The 15,476-nt window shown below is 30.5% G+C and overlaps 2 protein-coding genes across 4 annotated transcripts; one reads left to right on the top strand and one right to left on the bottom strand.

The window, feature by feature from the left end:
* Positions 1 to 758: 758 nt before the first annotated feature.
* Positions 759 to 7,334, bottom strand: LOC130667316 (protein flightless-1). 2 transcript variants are annotated; one of them, XM_057468827.1, is made up of 3 exons: positions 7,182 to 7,334; positions 6,341 to 6,571; positions 759 to 6,013 (listed from the first exon to the last, which is right to left on the bottom strand). In XM_057468827.1, exon 3 carries the CDS (start codon positions 5,214 to 5,216, stop codon positions 1,509 to 1,511), a length of 3,708 nt encoding a protein of 1,235 aa, XP_057324810.1. In that variant the 5' UTR covers positions 5,217 to 6,013; positions 6,341 to 6,571; positions 7,182 to 7,334; the 3' UTR covers positions 759 to 1,508. The 2 variants fall into 2 exon arrangements, with proteins under 2 accessions (XP_057324810.1, XP_057324811.1); XM_057468828.1 differs by lacking the exon at positions 6,341 to 6,571 and having other exon boundaries at positions 7,182 to 7,324.
* A 158-nt stretch (positions 7,335 to 7,492) lies between these two features.
* Positions 7,493 to 15,372, top strand: LOC130667650 (putative ankyrin repeat protein RF_0381). Of its 2 annotated transcripts, none has more exons than XM_057469398.1 (2): positions 7,493 to 7,590; positions 9,141 to 11,376. In XM_057469398.1, exon 2 carries the CDS (start codon positions 9,155 to 9,157, stop codon positions 11,165 to 11,167), a length of 2,013 nt encoding a protein of 670 aa, XP_057325381.1. In that variant the 5' UTR covers positions 7,493 to 7,590; positions 9,141 to 9,154; the 3' UTR covers positions 11,168 to 11,376. The 2 variants fall into 2 exon arrangements, with proteins under 2 accessions (XP_057325381.1, XP_057325380.1); XM_057469397.1 differs by lacking the exon at positions 9,141 to 11,376 and adding an exon at positions 12,832 to 15,372 and having other exon boundaries at positions 7,501 to 7,590.
* The last annotated feature ends 104 nt before the right edge of the window (positions 15,373 to 15,476 follow it).

Raw genomic sequence — 15,476 nt, 5'->3', positions numbered from 1 at the left:
ATTTATAGTCTTAATTTTTTCTGATGTCTGCTACATTCACACTCATAATAAAGAACCGGTAGCTCTGATCAAACTAAATTGTCTTCCACCCTTGGAGACATCACGCATCACCAATCACTTCACTACACTCACGACACTAAACAATTACTTCCACTAAATATTCACGCACTTAAAAATTTATTTAAGAAATTAAATCCACTACATTATAATTTATAATAATTACCGAATGTGTCTAAGTTACAACAGATCTAACACCAGCGGTTGCGTCCTTTTACTCACACTGAAATATTTTACAAATAATTCCGAATAAACATACAGCGCCATCTGAAGCTTAATACCTCCCAACCAATAATAAAAATTAATTGTGTCCCGCCATATTCAAATTTTGTACGCGCGCGTGCGCGTCCATTTTAAAATCAACACTAGAGCCTTTACAATAGAGCGGTAACAAGTAACTTGAATCTTTTAACGCGTCACTATGACAAAGTAATTGTTGATATAATATGAAGTGGAAAATTGTATGAGTGTGAATGATAGCAATCATGAGATAATTTACATATTTTAAATAATTCAATTAAAATATTGAAATTGAAAAAAAATACGCATACGCATTATTTAATTTTTACTTTATTTACATTTTATTTCATTTATTCTAAAATTAAAAAAATTGCCAATTGTCAGCTACATTCACACTCATAAAAACTATATATGTGAATGTAGAAGATATAAGACAAATTTATAAATTACAAATTAGCGAATTGAAAAATTTAAATCATAAAAATAAAAATAAATCCTATAATAAAATTTAGATGAAATAAATGTGAAGCCAAACTATTCGTAACGTGATTGGTCGAAACCAAAAAAATATATGCAAACGACACGAAAATACACATTAAAATAAATATATGAAACCATGTGGTGTCGTGGGACACCAGATAGGAACGAAGTTCCTTATTATAAAAATATTAATTTCAAGTTCTATTCGGAGGTATAACGGTACAGGAATTCTTGGAATTGTATTCCCCTACACCCCTGTAGGCGGACTCATAACGAGATTTGACTGTATGTAGATATTTATTCTAATTAATACTCATTGTTTCAAATGACTTCTATTTGTTTGTAGCTTCCGACTTTTCTAAGTACAATTTTTAAACAAACTTTAAATAATGAATTATAATTATTAAAAATCTAAAAAAATTATTAATCTTTAAACAAATTTTATTAATTTATAATTTAATACTTATATATCCATTTATTAAATATTATTAAGATTACATTTTTATTCTTGTATTAACGTACAGAATTTCATTAAAACTAAATTTTTATCTTTGTAATTTTCAAAGGTCGTTATAATTAAATTAATATTTTGATACATCTCGTAAATTTATCAAAACAATAATAACAAATAATTTGTGTTTTTAAACATTTTGTGCTTAAAGCAACATATTTAATGCAGTGGAGACATTTTATCGATTATAGTCCTCGTAAAAATTAAAAATATCTCACTACTATGGTGACTTTCTGTAAGAACTCCACCCATGAAAGCACTTTGTGAAGCGACGAGATTCTTTGCCCTTCGCAGTGAGGAACAACTTTCTCGGTCTTTCTGGCTGTGTCGCACGTAAATGTTGAATGTACACCTGAGCAGATTTATAAGCCAGCTTTATTTCCACTTCAGAGCAACATGCGCCAAGCCATAGAAAAACTTGTTCGCCATTATCAAGTATCATTATATCATCATCAGCTAAGTCATCTTGACAAAAATCAGAACATTTCTCGCTGATCATGAAATATCCTTTCTCATTAGAACATCTAAATAGTCGGGTATAATTCATGTAGTCATCGTCAGTGTCGTACTTTTTTTTACCTCCTATAGCGACCCAGAAAAAGTTTTCTGGTTCTTCACCTTCATTCAATACTTGAAGACTAATCCAAGGGTTTTTGAACATTTCTTGAGCTATTTCTTCAATCAGGTGAGCTTCTTCAGGATCTGCTTTTGATCCGATCCATACGTAAACTATTCCAGTTGTATCATCATTTGTGAATGGAACATTTAGAATATAGCAAAATGCTGAATTTAATAAGCTTGCATCAGGTTGAATTTGAATGAGTCTAGTGCATAAAGCACTTCCGTTACTTCTCAAATGAAACAATTCAACTTGATTGGTATTTGGCGTTTTCAATTGATTTCTCTTTCCTTGATGAATCACGAATTTTCTTTTAAAATGAGCCATGAATTTCAAATTTTCTTGTTGTTGATGAGTTCTGACGACTTCCAATTTTTCCCCAAATAATGTTTTGAATTTTTTTTGCATACTGAACGTAAATGTTAACCATCCCATATTTCCGGCATCTCTTCCTTGCCAAAAATAAACAATACATTGAAAATCATCTTCGAGGTGCTCTTGACCATCTTCATTTTCCGTAAGTTCGAGTGGCATCCAGTAACGACATAGAAAAACGTAGCAGTCTTCGGTAAAAAAGTGTCCCAACTCTTCCTCTGGTAGCCGAACAAATTTCCTTTTTTCTAAAACGAAGGCTTCCATAACTTCTAAATCATCGCTCCATTCATTCATCAATTGTTGAGCTTCAAGTGGAGACATTTGGGGTTGGCGCGGCATGAATAGAGCAGTAAGATCAGCTTTAGTGTCTTGCTGCTTGGCCCAAGTTGATAAATCTGCTCCTGTTTTAGCAACTGATTCTGCTGTCCGCGTGAAATCGACAGCGATAACTTCATCCCAGCCAATGAATTTTGATTTGAAAACCTGACATTCACTGCCTTCTTGTAGTCTCATCACCAGAGCAAACTCAGGTCGATCGATCATATTAAACAATTCTTGTGAGAGTTTTACTGCTGCAGCTTTGACAAGTCGGGTTGATTTCTTACCAAACCAAACAAAAACATCAGAATAACAGTCTAATATATAAACGTTTTTACTATTTAAAAGCGAGGGAATTAATTTGTTTCGTGAAACTTCAACTTGTGGAAGCTCTAAGTAGCCCATGCCAAGTCGCACTTGATATAAGTGAGGTACTGATAATTTTAAATCGGAGTTATTATGATTCTTAACTGATAAAGAAGATTTATCTACTCCTAAAGATAAACAAAAATCATTGGATTCCATCCCCATGATTTCGGTGACAATTTCAGCTTGAAATCGTTTTTCATTTTTATTTATTTTTTCGGCCATCAATCTAGACTTTGACTTCAGTGTATTTTTTGAATTTTTACCATACCATAGATAAATTTTACGGTTGGTATCAAAAATGAAAACAAAGTCTGGATCCAAACTATCTTGGCTGATTGCAACCGGTTCCAGATGGATTGAAGCTCCCACTAAATGTACTCGGTACAATCGCGAAATAACTGGTGTATTATCAACTGTGTAAAACCCAGATGATGTCCTGCCACCTTCAATGTATGTAATGTCTGAATTGAATAGCATCAAGAAATCATCTGATTCATCTCCTTGTTCTTCTCGTATAGTGCGGCACTGAGCACCAAGGAAATTACGTAAATTAACAGCATGAATTGCAGCACATGCTCGCTTGTCAAGTGTAGCTTTTTCACCGATCCAAAAAAATATTGACCACATCAGTGATCCACTTTCATCTAAAGTCGTTTTCAAAATTATGTAACAATCTCCTTCGTAAAACTTCCCGTGAGCAACTTCTTCTATCTGGTTCGGTAGAAAGTTTTCGATTTCCCAGACGGAAAGTCCCGGTACTTGACCTGCATCATCATCAAATATTTCAGAGTAATCCAGTGGTGGTTTCTCTAAAGTTTCATCCCATCTTTTAGGTTTCAAAGATTCTGTTTTGCAGTCAATCAAGTCGTTATCTGTATCCTTTGTCGAAGCGACATCTTTCATACCTTTCAAAATTTTAGCTTGATCTTGATCTGCTTCTTCTTGATCCCGGCGTTTTCTCAATCGGAGTTTTCGGGCTGTTGGATCTTTGCTTCCAGAATTTTGCATCGGTGGAGGAATATTTGCCCCCGCAAGCCTTAACTGATGTTGCAGTGAAAAGTCAATGTTATAAAATTCAACGCCTGAACCTTTTCCGATCTCTGTTGGTTTCGGAGGCATAACTAGATTAGGATTATCTCTTAAATCCAGTTGTTCCAAATCATTCAACAAATGAATAGCATCAGGTACAGTGATAAGACGATTTGAAGATAGAATCAATTTTTTAAGCGATCTGCATCTGCACAGTCCCTCGGGTATCATTTCTAAATGATTCTTTGCTGCAGAAAATGTTTGTAGCGATGATAGTTTGCCGATCCCAGGAGGAATTCCTTCGAATTCAATTTGGTTATCGTTTACATAAAGACATCTCAATGTTGAGATTTTACATAACGAAGCAGGTAATGCACTGAGTTTATTTCTACAAAGATTTAAAATTTCCAATTTTTGCCACATTTCGATTGCCGATGAAATTTCGGTGATTTTGTTGTCGCTCAAATTTAGTCGTTTCAAATTTGGAAGTAGATAAAGAGCATCTGGTACCCGCGGTAATGAATTTTGTGATAAATCAAGTTCTTGTAAATTCGTTAGACTTTCTAGACTGGAGGGAATATTGTTTGATGTACGCTGCGTGTTACGCATTTGTAAGGTTGTTAAATTCATTAATGACGGTAATTGCCTCAGTTGAAAATGCCCAAGTGGATTGTGACTAAGATTCAACGTTTGTAAATTGGATAAACGTCTCGTTTGGGGCGGTAACGTTTCTAGTCGATTGTAACTTAAATCCAAAAACAGCAGGTCGGTTAAATTAATGAACAGTGCATTTGGTATTGTTTCAATTTGATTGTGACTAAGATTCAAATTAAGGAGCGATCTCGCCCTTTCCAATCCTTCAGGAATTTCCTTCAAGTTGTTGTGCCCAAGATCGAGAGTAGTCAGTTCCTCTAAATCAAATAGCTCGCAAGGGACTCCACTGGTCTTCAAAGTATTACGCCGTATATTAAGGGATCTAAGACACCCCAGCTCTGTCAATTCACCATATAAACGCTCTAAATTATTTTTGACCAGTGATAAATGTTCCAGCTTCTGTAATTTACCCAACTCTTCGGGGATTTGCGATAAATTTGTTTTATTTAACTTCAACCATTGGATCCCCGTCATCAGACGTACGGAAGGTGGAAATTTTTGACTAAAATCATTGTCAGAAAAATCAACGCCACGAACAAATGGCAAAACGCCTGTATTCGCCATGGTTTTGTTATCACGCGACAGAATAAATAAAATATTGTGGATAAATTTCTAAAAGAGTAACAATGTAGCGATGGCGGATAAACAAATCTGTAACATCGTAGACTCGAATAAGTTATAAGCTTTGTTGACACCGCAGGTAAACTGTATACGTAATGAACTCAACTCATAATAACAAATAATAAATACAGTTAACAAAATAATAAATATTCCAATTAGAAAATAAATATCGCATAAAATTAGGTTTCGAATTACTAAATTTAACGCTACAGTTTGCCGCAAGTTTTTTGTTTCTGAGACGTTGACAATTAAATTCCTCAACTGATGTCAAATTATTATTGTCATTGTCGTGACTATCATTAGTAGCTTTAGAATCTACAATAACAATAAAGTAAAAAATATTGAGCAATACTTTGTTTGGATCAATAATATCCCACGGCGAATATGTTTTAATAATATTCTTATTATCAAAATTTATTTTACCAACGATTTCTGGAACCAGTAAAAGTTTAATTGATTTAGATGAATTTAAATCATTTTCAATACTACATTTACTGATATTTTTATCTGAAGGTAATAGAGAATTTTCTTTGACGTATTTATCAATTAAATTGCTATCATCGTTAATTATTTTTCCGCTGATAATGAACCTGCTGTATTGCCAAATCTATTTATTAATTTGAACAATAACACAGGGTGAAATTGTTTGTAAATGATCTTGAGAGATTTGATGTCGCCATATACGTATCAAAGATATGTTTCTTGTGATAAGTGTTTGTAATCTATCAATCAATGAACCTCTGAAAAAAAAATGGATTTATTAATATAGATAAATATTTCCATAATTAATAATTAATAAATTAATCAATAAATGCTCCTAAAGATAACGCCATTTGAATTTCAAACTAATAGTGTATTTGGATCAATATACTTTTACTCAGATTCTTTGCAAGATTAAATCTATATGATAACGAATAATATGAAACTAATTAAAAATTTTGATTCATTTTAATAACTAGTTACAAAAAATAGTAATTCAATAACTATTCAAATTTTAAATTTTAATAATTGTCACACAGATTTGTATTTATTGAATTATTTCATTTAATTTTTAAATAATTGAGTACCTGCTTAAATGCACCCTGATATCGCGCCAACAATTTACTAAAAGCTGCTGTATATTCTTTAGGAGTAACACAATCACGTATATAAGCTTTTTCTAAATTTCGTAACGTATTTACAATTTACAACCACGTAAAAATCAGCTTGATTGTCATACATTTCTCATTCACGTGAATTTTTATATAATTTAACTCTTTCATATAATTCTGAGCGATCCTGTGCTATCGAAATTGTTTCTGTAAAATAATTATACATCAATAATTGTAGATAAAGATGAATAATATATTTTTTTATCATTTAAATATAAATGAATAAATTTAAAAAAATACAGAAGTAACTTTTGTAGACTGTTTAATACAATAATTTTTATAGCTTTTTAAAAAATGTAACTTTAATAGTATGGTTAATTAATTAATTAATTAATACAAAATTTATTAGTACGATATTCAGAATAATTATAATAAAAGCTTCAATTTCTTTTTTTTTTGTAACTACGATTATAAAAAATAAAAATTATTTATAATTATTAAATATTCGATACCATTAAAAATTTTTTAATTAACTTCGTAAAACTATTTAATACTGATTATCATTAATACTTTAAATTCAAATTTTATTGTATGATAAAAAAATCATACCTTTATATTTTTAATGTATGTAATTATAAAATAGAGTTTAATTACTGCAAATATTTATTCGAACATTAATTGACTGACTTTGAATGAAAATAAACAAAATAAAAATATACTATTATAAATGTAAAAAAAAATTTACAGGACAAGCACAGAGGTAAAGGTTTAGATAACAAAAATGAGGCATAAAATGTAAAATTTGTTGATTACTTACCTTAGTTTTAATAAAGAAATTGTTTAAATTTGAAAATAAATAAAAATTATCTTGTATTATTTATAAAATAATACCTCGTGGGTATTAAACACTGAGTAAACTTATTTTGTAGGTTTGGATGGCTAGAAAATTGTAATATAACCTCGATCAGCTGATTTAGACACACAAACATGAGTCATGTCATGTATGTGTACTCTGTCGGAATAATACGCGTTTACTTTACTGATGGTTACCGTGAAGTACTCGTTTTCACCGACTGTCGTTCAAATTCGAAAAGATCTTTTATTTGGGTCCTAATAAATTTCTACTACAACTAAAACTGCAAGAACGCAATATTAAGAGAAGCAAATGTCCAACAGTTTTTTATTTTTTATAAAAAAATTACTGATCATTACATAATTATTTGAAGGTATGCATAAATATGAAAATTTTTAAATCTTCGATATCAGTTTCAAAATTAATTACAATTAATAATTCATTTGTTTACTTAATAATAAGAAAACTTTTAGTTGTCTGCTGCTTTTATCATAACCTAAAAGATATTTTTGAAACGAGTATGATTAAGACCCTCCTCAGACAATGCCCCCCGCTTCTTCTTTTTAAAAGTTTTCAATGATTCGATTGTCAATCGTATTAAAATTTTATAAAATCATTTAATAGAATTAAAACATTCATTGAAAAAAAAAACATATAAACAATTCATCACAGATGTAATCAATTAAGAGTTAAACGAATTTTTGTTGAATAAATTGCAGTAAAATCTTTATGTCAATTTGATAATTTAAATTTTTTAATTTTGTACTCTAAAATTTACTCAACAAATTTCACGTAACTCCTAATTGACCTTTTCTTGAATTCTATATCTCAGTGAAATCGCAATCACTTGGAAATTTTTAAAGTAATTAATAAAACCTTAATAAAGTTATGATGACAGTTGAAAGTCATTGCATATTATCAACGAGTGCGAATGTAGCAGACATCAGACAAATTTAAAATGATATATAAATAGGGTAAATAATTGAAAAAAATATATTTTTTAAAAATGCACTTATTAAAAATTTTTTAAATTTCATTTTACTAATTATTTATTCGATTTGTTAATAGTTTGAAATTTGTCTGACGTCTGCTACATTCACACTCAATATTATCAAGTTTCTCATAAATTATTTTTTATCATTCATGCGATACAAGTGCTATCTTGGCGCACGCTCTATTGTTCGCCAAATACAGCGAGCACTAAGATAGTACGCATATCGCATTAATAATAATAAAAAGAATGTTCAATTCGTCCGGTGTTGCCGATTACCCACACGAGCAAATGAGCTTTGATCTCGTGGGCAATCGACAACTTACCGCAATAATTGTATAATATACTATTCTGAATCAATAAACTTATAATAGTTCAATTCATATTGTCTTTGAGTGAGTATACTCGCTCTATATGTAGAGTCATATGTTGATCGAGTAATGTTACATCAAAACATTTATGAGCGACTATTGGAAAACTCAACTACCTGACAAACAATTAATAAAAATAGATTATCAACATTATTCTTCAAATTATAATTTTCTCAATATACCTACGCCGAAAGTTTACATTCCCACCCTGTTTAATAGAGGGAATAAAGTCGTTCTTATCTTTTATGACAAAACAAAAGGAAAAAAAAAGCTTATGCGTCATTCTTCCCTCAAATGAAAGCAAATAGAATATTAAACACCTTCGAATCGGGTAGGCAATTTTACACACGGGTTTTACTATCCTCCTTTCCTCCCTTAGTGTGTAATATACTATGTTCTAATATTTAAAATTACAAATAATATTTATAAAAAAAATAATTTTTTGTTTAATTTACCAATTTATACGGACGCGTTTAATCATACTCCGATGAAAAGTGAGCAAGTAATAGGATTTTTACCTTATCATTTAGTGGTGAACAAGTGTTTCTTTGTTTTGTTTAGATATAAGTTAAACAATGGAGGATTTTGAAAGAACTAAACAACTGGAGCGAGATTTATGTATTGCAATCGATAAGGGAAAACTAGCGGAAATCGAGAGTATCATCAATTCTTTGGAGTTGCCTAGTGATACAGAATGGTTATACGGATATAAATTACTCTGTCTTGCTTTGGAAACTAAACAGTATGATGTAGTTAATCTTTTGCTGAGTAAGAACGTCCCAATGAACAACGTCTACGAAAAGTATCGAAGCACGCCGCTCCATTGGGCAATTAGGTCTGGCCATCCCGAACTTGTTAAAATAATGCTGGATGAAGGAGCTGATATTAATAAAGTAAATCTGCAGTGCTTGACATCATTTAATATTCCAGATATGGAGAACAATAAAGAGATTCTTAAATTGCTAGTAGACCATGTGTCGGATAATAATATTACTGAATCAAATTACCTGCGGCTACTTGGTTATTTGCTCGATAACGGTTATAGCGAATTGGCAGAAAAACTTTTGAAAAAGTGTATTGACATTGACATTACTCAGGGAATGAGTACTTTTGACTTTTTATGCAAATCTGTTAGAAAAAAGTATCATAATGTAGTTAAAATGCTCATAAAACGAGGAATAGATGTTAATTTTATTGATTACACATGCTATGACTCACAGACTGCATTATATATTGCTTGTAATAATGAGGATCTGGAAATAGTCAAACTCTTACTTAATAATGGAGCAGATGCGAATATTAAGAATGGAGTATATAGAAAAAATTCACTCCATTTCGACTTCTATATTTCGATTGATTGTTTGTATCCTATTAACATCGCTATAAGAAGGTGCAACTACGAAATAGTTGAATTGCTTCTCGATCATGGCGCTAAGGTATGTGAGGACCATGAATACCCTAATTGTGGTGGAAGACCGACACTCCATTTAGCTTGTTACGAAAGTACATTAGAAATAGTGAAATTACTTATCCGTAGAGGTAGTGATGTTTATTTTGAAGATAAAAACGGTTATCTTCCAATCGTTGATGCTGCTGCTTGTGAGAATAACAATATTTTTGAATATCTTATTAAAAACAAAAACTATAATTCAATGGATTACGGAAATGCTGAATATATTCTTCGCTCCACTACGCGATGGGATGATAGTGAAATCGTCGAATTGATGATCCAGTATATTAGAGAACTAGGCCCAACATCGTCGTTAAAGTACGAATTAGATATAAATTTGTTTGCTGATAGATCCCACCGTCCATTATTGAACTCTGTTGCTGCAAGTGATTCTACGAGGTGGCATTTGAAGAATCTTATTGAATATGGCGCTGACGTTAACTTTGTAAATAGCCAAGGAAGAACGCCACTTCATACAGCATTCGACTGCGGACAATTGTCATCCATCAAAAGTTTACTTAAATATGGCGCAGATATAAATATTAAATGTGACAATGGTTGTATACCGCTTGATTATTTGTTAGATAAACAACTGATTGAAAATCTGGAAGCAGACAATGCAGACGCAGAATTTGTGATCAATATGGATACCGATGAAGATATTATTGAATATATAACCGAATATATTTTTAAGTTGAGATGTATCAATTTATATACGAGGGACGAAAAATATAATAATTTTATAAATAGTTCTGCTGGTCCACATCGATTCAAAAAAAAGTACAACAAAGAAGTGGAAAACATGAAGCGTGAGATAATTAGCGATGGTGTTACGTATTATAATTTCGTAACCGCTAATTTATTTACGTTGCTCACGTATTTGGAGAATGAATCGATTTTCGAGATTCTTAAATCTGAAAGTTATTCGGCAAAGTTTCCGGAGTATAAAAGTATTATCAAAGGTTGCTTTTGGAGAGGCCTTGCCAGAAAAAAGCTCATCGACGAAATTTCCGAGTATCCTGACTTCAAAGAGATCTTAGGATTGCCATATCCATGCATGAGAAATCTTTTGAATTATTTTAAAAACAGTGATTTTAAAAATTATTTACTTAAAATACAATTTTTGAAACAAATTTGAAAAAATGTTAAATTATTTATTTTATAAACAGTTTTGTCGTGTTAACTGAATGTAATTGATTTATTTTTCATATTATTATTTATTGAATATTTTTTCATTTATATTTCCATGTGTACAGTAAAAATATTAAAAATGTAATTCAATTCATTTTTGAAACTTTAAATATTAATATAACACTCCCAATGTTATAGTTGACTTTAAAAAACTAGTATAGCATAATTGAAAATAAAAATAAAGCATAGAAACAAAAATTTTAAAAATGATATAATAATTTAAATATCAATGAAAAATAAATGTAATTTGAGAAACTATATAATCTACACTTTAGTGATATTTTTTTATCTACTAGTCTACAAATTCACAATCGTAAGACAAATAATTCTGGGGCGTTAAGAATTGAAACGTGAAATGACCATCACGTTATAAATTCTTTATATCCATTTAAATGTGTCATAATTCTAGTTTACAATTCAAAGGCGTTCTCAGACAGTGCCCCCTACTTTTTAAAACTGTTCAATGACTTTCAACAGTTCTAAGTATATAAATATTTTATCAATTAGTAAAAAAAAGATTAAAGCATTTTTATTGAAAAAATGACAACGTAGTCGTAATTTCGCCGATATATAGATTTAAAAAAAAATTATTTACACTTGATATCAATTAGGAGTTAAATAAAATTCGTTAAATAAATTTCAGTCAAATTGTCATGTCAATTTTATAATTCGAATTTTTAAATTTTGTTGGCTAAAATTTATTCAACAAATTTCGTTTAACTTCCAATTGATATAAATTGTAAGCAATTTTTTTTTTAATTCTCTATCTCAACGAAATTACGACTACGTTGTCCTTTTTTCAATTAAGGTTTTAATTTTTTTTAATTAATTAATAAAATTTAAATACGGTTATGACAGTTGAAAATCATTACATATTTTTGAAAAACGGAGGGCGCTGTCTGAATGTACCTGAAGATCCGAAAGTTTTTCGCGCAACAAAATGAAAAAAACTTGGGATTTGATTGCTTTAGGGGTGACTGAAATTTTCGGCTGACATACTAGCGCCTATGCGAAACATTTCAGAAATCTAGATCCAGTAGATTTTTTAATTATCATTGTGTTTTTTTATTTCAGTATCGCGAGAAACGTTTCGATCTTCAGATACATCTGTCTGAAAACACCCATATTAGTTAACTTTTTCTTAATAATTAAATTATGCCGCTTGTGTATAAGGAAACTTTGAACCCGATCAGTACCATTACTCGCTCACTTTAACTGATTAATGCGTTTTGATATTTTTTAAAGAAAAAAACTTCTCGTAAAAAAAATAACATGACAAATAATCATTTGTGAATCTAAATGTATTAGAATATGGGCATGTTCGGTCGAACTAAGTCCTGAGCAAATTTACTCAGAACATAGTAAGATTTGATATAGAAAATATGCTTTTACTATAAAAAAACTTACTCAGGACTTAGTTCGGCCGAACAAGCCCATAGTATTTTATAATTTACTATAATTTCAAATTAAGTGACTCTTTTCAATGTTGCGCTCAGCCTGCCATTTTTACTTTACCGTTTGTTCATTAGATTAAATTTAAATTAGGCCGAATTCTTCATTAATTGTTATTATCATATATTATTAATGTTTGTGTTTTTTTGGTTTGTTTAGATACAAGTTAAACTATGGAGAATCTTGAAAAAACTAAACAACTGGAGCGAGATTTATTTATTGCAATCGATAAGGGAAGCCTAGCAGAAATTGAGAGTATCATCAATTCTTTGAAGTTGCCGAGTAATACAGAATGGTTATACGGATATAACTTACTCTGTCTTGCTTTGGAAACTAAACAGTATGATGTAGTTAATCTTTTGCTGAGTAAGAACGTCCCAATGAACAACGTCTACGAAAAGTATCGAAGCACGCCGCTCCATTGGGCAGTTAATTATGGCAACGCTGAACTTGTTAAAATAATGCTAGAGAGAGGAGCTGATATTAATAAAATAAATCTGCATTGCTTGATATCATTTAATATTCCAGATGTGGAGAATGATGAAGAGATTCTTGAACTGCTAGTAGACCACGTGTCGGATAATAATATCACTGAAATAAATTATCTGAGGCTACTTAGTAATTTGCTCGATAACGACTGTAGTGAATTGGCAGAAAAACTTTTGAAAAAGTGTATTGACATTGACATTACTCAGGGAATGAGTACTTTTGACTTTTTATGCAAATCTGTTAGAAAAAAGTATCATGGTGTTGTTGAAATACTCATAAAACGAGGAATAGATGTTAATTTTATCGATTATACATTCTACAACTCACAGACGGCATTATATGTTGCTTGTAAAAATAAGGATCTGGAAATGGTAAAACTCTTACTTAACAACGGAGCTGGTGTGAATATTAAGAATGGATTACGAAAGGAAAATTTAGGCCATACATACCACGATATTTGGTATGATTTTTCTTATCCTATTCACATCGCTATAAGCAACCGTCACTATAAAATAGTTGAATTGCTTCTCGATCATGGTGCTGATTTAAGTAAGAGGTACGAGTACCCTGATGGTAGTGGAAGACCGACAATGCATTTAGCCTGTATAGAAAGCACAGAAGAAATAGTTAAATTACTTATCAGTAAAGGTGGTGATATGTATATCCAAGATGAAAGGGGTTATCTTCCAATTATTCAAGTTGATACTGGTAAAAATAAAAAACTTTTTGAATATCTTATTAAAAATAAGAACTATAATTTATTGGACTACAGAAATGCTGAATGTATTCTTCGCGATATTATACGATGGGATGATAGTGAAATCGTCGAATGGATGATCCAGTATATTAGAGACCTTGGTCCAACATCGTCGTTAAAGTACGAAATAGATATAAATCTGTTTGGTGATAGATCACACCGTCCATTACTGCACTCTATGGCTGCGATTGGTTCTACAATGTGGCATTTGAAAGATCTTATTGAATATGGCGCTGACGTTAACTTTTTAAATAGCCAGGGAAGAACGCCACTTCATATTGCATTTCAATGCAGACATTTGTCATCCCTCACAGATTTACTAGAATATGGTGCAGATATGAATATTAAATGTGACAATGGTTATATACCGCTTGATTATTTGTTAAATAATCAATTATTTCATAATCGGAAAACAGACAATGATGACATAGAACTCCTGTCCGATATGGATACCGCTGAAGATATTATTGAATATATGACCGAACATATTTTTAAGTTGAGATGTCTCAATTTATATCTGAGTGATGAAAAATATAATAATTTGATAAATAGTTCTGCTGGTCCACATCGATTCAAAAAAAAGTACAACAAAGAAGTGGAAAACATGAAGCGTGAGATAATTAGCGATGGTGTTACGTATTATAATTTCGTAACCGCTAATTTATTTACGTTGCTCACGTATTTGGAGAATGAATCGATTTTCGAGATTCTCAAATCTGAAAGTTATTCGGCAAAGTTTCCGGAGTATAAAAGTATTATCAAAGGTTGCTTTTGGAGAGGCCTTGCCAGAAAAAAGCTCATCGACGAAATTTCCGAGTATCCTGACTTCAAAGAGATCTTAGGATTGCCATATCCATGCATGAGAAATCTTTTGAATTATTTTAAAAACAGTGATTTGAAAAATTATTCACTCAAAGTACAATTTTTGAAACAAATGTGAAGAAACTTTAAATTATTAAATTTATAAACAGTTATGTCGTGTTGAATGAATGTAATGAGTTTATTTTCTATACTATTATTCACGCAGAGAAATGAGCTTGAGAAATCTACGAATTTTTATTATGCTGTCGATCAAACTTGAAACAAAAAGTTGAACCGCCAAGAAATTATCAAATTGCAATAAAAATTTTTTTGTCTCAATTAAGAAGTATAGTAGAGAATTATAAATTTTTACAGGCTCAGAATAATAATTACAGTACAGCATAATCATTTTTTTTCGTGACTCAACTTCCTGTTTCAAGTTTTGTCAAAAGCATAATAAAAATCGTACATTTTTTATCTCCGTTTTTCTTCGTATTCATAGAATATTTTCTTTTATAAAATAAAAATAGTAATAAAATAATTTAAGTCAATTAATTTTTGAAACTTTTACATTTTAATAAAACATTTACAATATTCTATTTGAATTAAAAAAACTAGTATGACGTAATCAAAATAAGAAAAATAAAGCATGGAAACAGAAATAAGAAAAATTACGTAATAATTAAAATATCAATAAATGTATGTATTTTATAAAACTATTTAATCTATAATATATTTCTAATTTTTTATCTATTGA

This window comes from Microplitis mediator, chromosome 5, assembly GCF_029852145.1.
Source record: "Microplitis mediator isolate UGA2020A chromosome 5, iyMicMedi2.1, whole genome shotgun sequence".
NCBI classification, from domain to species: Eukaryota; Metazoa; Arthropoda; class Insecta; order Hymenoptera; family Braconidae; genus Microplitis; species Microplitis mediator.
This window is presented reverse-complemented; position numbering and strand designations above follow the sequence as displayed.

What these genes read in the sequence shown, in the direction of transcription:
- LOC130667650 (XM_057469397.1), top strand. Translation starts at nt 12,846, where the DNA reads ATGGAGAATCTTGAAAAAACTAAACAACTGGAGCGAGATTTATTTATT.
- LOC130667316 (XM_057468827.1), bottom strand. Translation starts at nt 5,216, where the DNA reads ATGGCGAATACAGGCGTTTTGCCATTTGTTCGTGGCGTTGATTTTTCT.